At 33.2% G+C, this 7,756-nt stretch overlaps 1 protein-coding gene across 1 annotated transcript in view; it reads left to right on the plus strand.

The window, feature by feature from the left end:
* Nucleotides 1–5,232: 5,232 nt before the first annotated feature.
* The window catches only part of LOC104219955 (aconitate hydratase, cytoplasmic-like), a 12,832-nt gene continuing 10,308 nt past the window's right edge, over nt 5,233–7,756 (plus strand). The window contains exons 1-5 of the mRNA XM_009770725.2: nt 5,233–5,584; nt 6,329–6,433; nt 6,805–6,965; nt 7,053–7,145; nt 7,608–7,756. The exon at nt 7,608–7,756 is cut by the window's right edge and continues 37 nt beyond it. Coding sequence (XP_009769027.1) covers nt 5,308–5,584; nt 6,329–6,433; nt 6,805–6,965; nt 7,053–7,145; nt 7,608–7,756 — 785 coding nt within the window. The 5' untranslated portion in view covers nt 5,233–5,307. The remainder of the gene's footprint in view (nt 5,585–6,328; nt 6,434–6,804; nt 6,966–7,052; nt 7,146–7,607) is intronic.

A 7,756-nucleotide genomic window follows, 5' to 3' on the forward strand; every position in this document is an offset into this window, starting at 1 on the left:
GCATATGCGGTTTTGGTGGGGGAGAGCTGGGACCGCAGATGCGGTCATCTCGCCGCAGAAGCGGGACCGCACCTGCAGAAGAGAAGGCGCAGACGCGGGAATGGGCTGGGAGCCCTGGACCGCATAAGCAGAATTTGGTCCGCACTTGCAGGACCGTAGAAGCGATCGTGTGACCGCATGTGCGAAGGTCGCTGGGCAGCGAAGTGTTTGAAAAATTGGGTTTTGGCTCATTTTATCTCAAATCTTTCATGGGAGCCGATTTTTGGAGCAACTTGAGAGTGCCATTTTCACCACCAAGCATGAGGTAAGTGATTTATACTAGTTTTGAGTTAAATACATGATTATATATGGATTTGGACATGGAAATTAGTGAAAATTTTGGGAATTTGAGGAAAACCTAAAAAATTGGTATTCTTGGATTTTGACCACGATTTTGGACATGAAATTGAGGGTATATTATATATTTGAGTTCGTGAGGTTATGAAAAATTTCAGAATCCGGAAACGTGGGCCCGAGGGTGATTTTATCGACTTTTTGATCGGGGTTAGAAATTATTATAAATTGGATTATAATGAGTGATTGAGCATATATTAATAGGTTTGTATGATTATTGGCTAGTTTTGGAGCGTTGTGCATCGATTTGGGTCATTGGATGTTGGAAGCCGGTTATGGAACTTCAGAGCGAGGTGAGTCTCTTTTCTAACCTTGTAAGAGGGAATTGTCCCCATAGGTGAATTAATTGGTTATGTGCTTCTATTTGTAGGGGCTACGTACGCACGAGGTGACGAGAGTCCTTACATAGCTACTATTATGCTTAAGTCCGGGTAGTCTAGGACCCGAAAGCATGCTATACTTGAAACATTTGTAACCTTATTGACAATTTAATTTGTTTAAATCATATCGAATTGGTAAATGAATTTCTAAAGAAATTAAACACCATTTTTCTTGACTGTTAAAGAGAAGTTACCATTTCTTTGGGTAATTGTTTCTGTGATGAATTCTTGATTGATTGTTTGATGTGTTTATTTATATTTTAATGCGTAACATGTATGATTTGCGAGCGGGTAATAGATGCATCTATGGTTTGCGCCATTCGACCCTCTAGCAGTGCATAGTTTAAATATTTGTTGGATCGGGTCGTACGACCTCGACATGATTTGCGCATGCTTGTATTGCTTGATTTGCAAATATATAAATGATGATGTTGCCTCCACGGCTTGAGATAAATGTATAAATGATGAAAATGGATTTAGAAATTCCCTATTAATGAAAGAATTGTTTACTTGTTTCATGCTATTGAGTTACAGCTGTTTTTATAAAAATCCTCGATTTACTATATTATCGGTATATTATTGGACCACTAGTAAGTGTCGAAGTCGACCTCTCGTCACTACTTCTTCGAGATTAGACGGGATACTTACTGGGTACACATTGTTTTTGTACTCATACTACACTTGTTGTGCATTTTTGTTGCACAAGCACATGTATATCTAGTGGCCTAGTTTGGCACATCGGCATGGTTGATACGGAGACTTAGGTGAGCTGCACTTCTCGAGACGACCCACAACTAGCAGAGTCTCCTTCAGAGTACTGTATTGTATTTTCTCTACTGTTCAATTTGTATTTCGGACGGTTATTGTATTACATTATTTCCTAGAAATTGCTCTTACACTTATGACACCGGGTTCTGGGATTACTATGTGATTATTCAATATTAAGTTTGTTAAAGGCATCATTATTTATTAAGTGAATTTCATTATTTATTGTTTAATGTATAAAAGGAATGATTTCAATAAATGCTAAAATGAGAATTTAATTAACTTCTTGGTGTTGGCTTGCCTGGCAGTGGTGTCCGGAGCCATCACGACCCTTAGTGAATTTTGGGTCGTGACACATAAAGCTAGATCTCAAACCGGGTACGTGTTTACATGTGGAGGTACTGTCATATCATGGCGCTCCACAAAGCAATCTATTATTACTACTTCTTCAAATCAAGCTGAGATAATAGCTATTCATGAAGCAAGTAGGGAATGCGTATGGTTGAGATCAATAATTTATTTTATTTGAGAAAAATATGGTTTGACATGTGAGAAAAGACCATAATTTTATACGAAGACAATGCTGCATGCAATGCCCATTTGAAGGGAGGATTTATAAAAGGAGATAGAACAAAGCATATTTTACCAAAATTATTCTACACACACGATCTTTAGAAAAATGGTGACATTGATGTGCAACAAATCCGTTCAAGTGACAATCCAGCAGATTTATTCACTAAATCTCTGCCAACTTCAACTTTTGAAAAGATGATATACAAGATTAGAATGCGGAGACTCAAATATTTGAAACAATTTTTTTATTAGGGGGAGTAAAATACGCGATGCACTCTTTTTTCCTTACTAAGATTTTTTTCCACGGGGTTTTCCTTATAAGATTTTTAATGAGGTACTTAGCAATGCGTATTACTAAATATGTGTACTCTTTTTCCTTTACTGGGATTTTTTTCCATAGGATTTTTCCTAATAAGGTTTTAATGAGGCACATTATCTTTTAATGAATATCCAAGTGGGAGTGTTATAAATATATAATATATTATGGATGTTCATTTAGTACTCCATTGTAAAAAAGCTTCCTGAAGAAGCTTATCCATATGGGACTCCGCCGTAAATATGTTTATCTATTTAGTACTCTATTAGAAATAAGCCTCCTGAAGAAGCTTATCATTTCAGTACTCCGCTATGGATAAATATTACCCCTGATAGAAGATTATCTATATCTGGTACAGTAGCAACTTACACAACAGCTTGCAGTAACAGCTTACAAGCATCTTACACAGCAGCTTGTAGTAACAACTTGCAATAGCACCTTACATATCAACTTGCATTACCAGCTTACAAGCAGCTTGCAGTAGCAACTTATATAAATAAAGAAGATTTCAGTTCATTATGTACATCAGTTTGAAAGTTGAATAATATATCAGTTTCTCTCTATATTGTCTTTAGTTTATTTACTTTACAGTCGTTATTTTATAACACTCTATAATTATTGCTCATATTATTTTAAGGCAGGCACGGGTACACTTTATTGTCTTTGCTTTTGATATTATATATAATAATTAAAAAATAATAAACTATATATTTTTATACTAAGTCGAAAACCATTTTCACATAAAAAGAAAAAAAACACTAAGGCTTCTCCAATCTTAAACATTATTTTACACTAAAATTATGGAAATTAACTCCAACCCATTATGCTATTTGTTACACCAAAAAAAAGAATATCCCCTTTATGTTCTTTTCTTTCTTCTATATTATATTTTATTTTATTTAAATTATATTTTTTTATTTCATAAAATAAATCCTTTTTTACATAATCATCCCATATAATTCATATTCTTTTATTATATAACCATTTAATATATAATTATTTTATACCTAAATTTTTAAATAACATAAATTGTAAGCAAACATTATACATTATACATCTTAATGGATAATTCAAATAAAAGTGAAATCATCTATAAAACATAATCACATAAATGGTATATTAGGGTAAAATAATTCAAATAAAAGTGAGTATTTATTTTATAGTTACTTATACTTTTTTGTATATATTACTTACAGTTTTCGTTCAATTTTTAAAAAATATTACAGATTAATCAAGCAAAATATTTATTTATGCAAGATTCAGACTACAAAAAAAGTTTTAAAATCATGTATGGGATATGTTGAAGGATTTTGAGAAGCTTAAAGATGTCAATGCTGGAAGAAAAAAAGTTCGAAAGCAAGCTCATCTTTTATATCATCGAAGTTTGAGACTCCTAATCTCAATTCACCTCCATCTCCTAACTTATCATCATTTTCACTAAATTTGAATGAGGATGTTGTATGTGATTCCACATCACTAGAATGCCATATCGGGATGAAGAAAGCAAAAATGAAGAGAAAAATCGGTGAAGGTTTTTCGTCTGCTATGAAATTGGTCCTATCAAAAAATAATCGGCTTGTTGAGTTGTTGGAAAAGTCAAGTGCAGTCAGGCAGCGAGATGTGGAGATAAAAGATAGAGCTTTGAAACTAAAAGAATTTAAATAAAATTTTATTGTCGAATTTAGGTTCTATTGAAGATCCAAATATTTGTGAATTTATTCGACAATAACAAAAATGAATAATGGATAAAAGGAGTCAATAATTTCAACAACCACAATCACATCAATCCTATGCCCTATACCTTCAATATTTTAATGATATTGGTAGATATGGAGTCGACCTACCAGTGTACTAAATTATTTATAATTTTTTAAATTATTATGCTATTTAATATATTTTCAATTTTAATCTATGTCAGTCGCTAATTTATTAAATATTTATTTTTGTGCTATTTAATTAACTTTGTGTTATTTATTAACAACGTATTATATCTTATATTTGTACTTTTTATTTTTGTGATGGTTATATTTTTTATTCAATTATAACTCATAATAAAATTAACCTATAATTTTATATAAAAATAATATATACGTAAATTAATTTGTAAAAATTATACACCAAAAATAAGATATAAATTTAATATTATAAAGATATTACATAAAAAATAATTAGATGTATTAAGGATTTAAATGAAAAAGTACAATTTATAATATGTTAAGTTAAAATATTATATAAGAAAAAAAATATTAATAAATAGTAATGATGGTAATGAATATGTGTAAAATTATTCACACACTAAAAAGCATAAGAAATTGTGTCGAATACCAAAGTAGCAAATAGTACGTCAAAATAGAATTTAGTGTAATATTTTAGAGTAAGGTTGGAGACGGTCCAAGTCCACACGCCTATCGCTACTGGCTACTACCAACACCTCATTTGCCCCTCCCAATACTTTGTTTTATAATACTGATTCATAAAACAAAAGAAAATTCAAAAATAGTCTCGTGTAGAAGGATAATAATTTTCATGTACTACAAAAATCTCCATATATTCTACTATTTTTTAATCTTTTTTTCCCGTCAAATTATACAAACTCATCATCTTCATCCTCATCTCTTCACACGAGTCCTCACTCTTCCATATTTTCTAACAGCAAATTTAGCTGTTTTCTTGTTCAAGAATAACGGCACACGACCCTAGGCCCGTCTCCACACGCCTACCCCTACTACCCAAGCACAACAGTAACCCTCGCCCCACCCAACCCAAACATCTTTCCACCAATACCCATTTGCCCCCACCTACCTAACTTGTCATTATTATTTGAATCTGATCTGGTGTATATACCCATTATACCAATATATATAGTAGCCATAGACGGTAATGTACATTTCTTCTTCTGCTGCTCTCTCCAAGCCGAGATTTTCCGCTTCGTCCATCTCTACAACTCTTTCTTCCTCTTCTTCTACTACTTATTATCGCCCTAGTTGCTCTTCTTCTTGTTTTTTCTCTAATCAGCAGCACCGTTCTTTGAGCTTCTCCTCCGCCGTGCGATCGCTGCGGTGGAATTGGAAATCTCCGATCAGTTTGAAAGCTCAGATCAGAACTACTGCTACTACTCCTGTTCTCAACAGTTCCCATCGAAAGCTCTCGACCATGGGTAATTATGTCATTTCACTGTTTTCATTGGATTTGCTGCTGAGATTATCCTCCTCCTAATATTATTTATATGTTAATGTTGTAAAAAAACATTTCATTGGATTTTCCGCCAACAATACATTCATTATTGTTCCGATGCATATATGAATCCTAAGCATAATGTTGTTTGTTAATTGAGCCTTGATTTAATGTCCTGAGTCCAACTGTCCAAGTTGTAAAAAAGTACAAAAAGATCATTCATTGGATTGTTGTGAATATTCAGTCTTTTGTTGTTTAGGATCCAAGATTTGAACTTTATGGGTTTCTGACCCCACCGATCATTTGATTACTGACTTTGACATTTAATATAGTGTATGAGCCAAAGGCTGAACTGTAGCTCATACTTTACATCTGCACATGGATCCTCATGATCATATTTTTGTTAAGGATATATCCACCACAAGCTAGAAATAATTAAATCTTTTGGATTCTTATTAAAATAGAAAAAGTGTGAACTAAATAATGTCCTTTTTATTTAGAAATACTTTTCAATGAGACCAAGGTAGGTGGACAATTGAATGGCAGATGTTGAAGTTGACTCAAGATATTTATTCATTTATTAATGTTTGTATTTTGTGTTGGGTATTTATTAAATGGTTAAGAATGTTTCTGATAATTGTCAAGAGCTGCTGTTACTGGATGACTTGCTAGACTCTTGATCCCAAAAGAAAATCAAGAATCTAATACTGTGTGTCAATGGATTCAGCTGCAGAGAACCCATTTAAGGGAATCCTTACTGTTCTTCCCAAGCCTGGAGGTGGCGAATTCGGGAAGTACTATAGCCTACCTGCTCTGAATGATCCCCGAATTGGTAATTTCATCAGACCCTGATGTTTCTTATATATATATATATATTTATATGTATGTATAATAAACTACTTTTGTATTTTTCGTGATGTGAATAACTGACTTGTTCCGTTGCTTGAATTTTGTTGTACTGAATGTTGGCGCATGTTATAAATCTTACTTCTAGATTAATGTATTTTATTTGATGACGAGAGTTGTATTCCTTATTTGAGAATTATGGTTAATTCATTCGACATATTGTTCTTTTTCCTCCCATTTCTTTCTTTTAGAATTATATTTTGCATTATTGAAGTGCTTGATTTGACATTCTTGTGTCCTCAGTAAATCTATGTTTTCTTACTTTTTGACTTTTTCTTGGTTTCGTCGTTGTGACAGACAAGCTGCCATATTCTATTAGAATTCTTCTTGAATCAGCAATTCGTAATTGTGACAACTTTCAAGTGAAAAAGGAAGATGTTGAGAAGATTATTGACTGGGAAAATACTGCACCGAAGCTGGTGGAGATACCATTCAAGCCAGCCCGAGTCCTGCTGCAAGTACTGGCCTTTGGCATGTTTCTATAATAAAAAAGGAAAAGATGCAATTGGAGATATAGCAGCTTAAATCTTAACTGTTTTTTGCAGGATTTTACTGGTGTACCAGCTGTTGTGGACCTTGCTTGCATGCGTGATGCCATGAACAAGCTTGGCAGCGATTCTGACAAGATTAATCCATTGGTATTTATTCCTTTTAAGTTTAGCTGATGTTGGCAAAGTTTCTTAAACAGCATGGTTAGTCACCTTTAATGGTAAATGTCTAAACAACTAAGGTGGTGTTTCCTTCAAAAGTTTGAAGAGGATTCAACCAAAATCTTACTCAATTCTTTTGCAAGAACTGTCTTTCTTGGTGTTTGTTCGAAAAAGTGTTTTTGCAAAAAAATTGAAAACTTTTTCCAAAACAAGTTTTTCAATATTTTGAAGCAAACTACACCTAATATGCAGCCATGGCTTTTATAATTTGGATATATAATGATTGAAATGCTATTTTCTTATTTTGTTTTTAATGCTTATGAATCAAGGAACAGTTCTATTGTTTTTCTATATCGTGAAGATTTATCATCAGTTCTTCTGTTGGTCCTTGAATAATTTCCATTTCATGGCAATGTATCTTATTCTTTTTTTCATTGGGCATATTTTCAGGTCCCAGTAGATCTGGTAATTGATCATTCAGTTCAAGTTGACGTGGCAAGGTCAGAAAATGCTGTCCAGGCTAATATGGAACTGGAATTCCAAAGGAACAAGGAGAGGTTCGCCTTTCTCAAGTGGGGTTCTAATGCTTTTCACAACAT

This window comes from Nicotiana sylvestris, chromosome 6, assembly GCF_000393655.2.
Source record: "Nicotiana sylvestris chromosome 6, ASM39365v2, whole genome shotgun sequence".
Classification (NCBI taxonomy): Eukaryota; Viridiplantae; Streptophyta; class Magnoliopsida; order Solanales; family Solanaceae; genus Nicotiana; species Nicotiana sylvestris.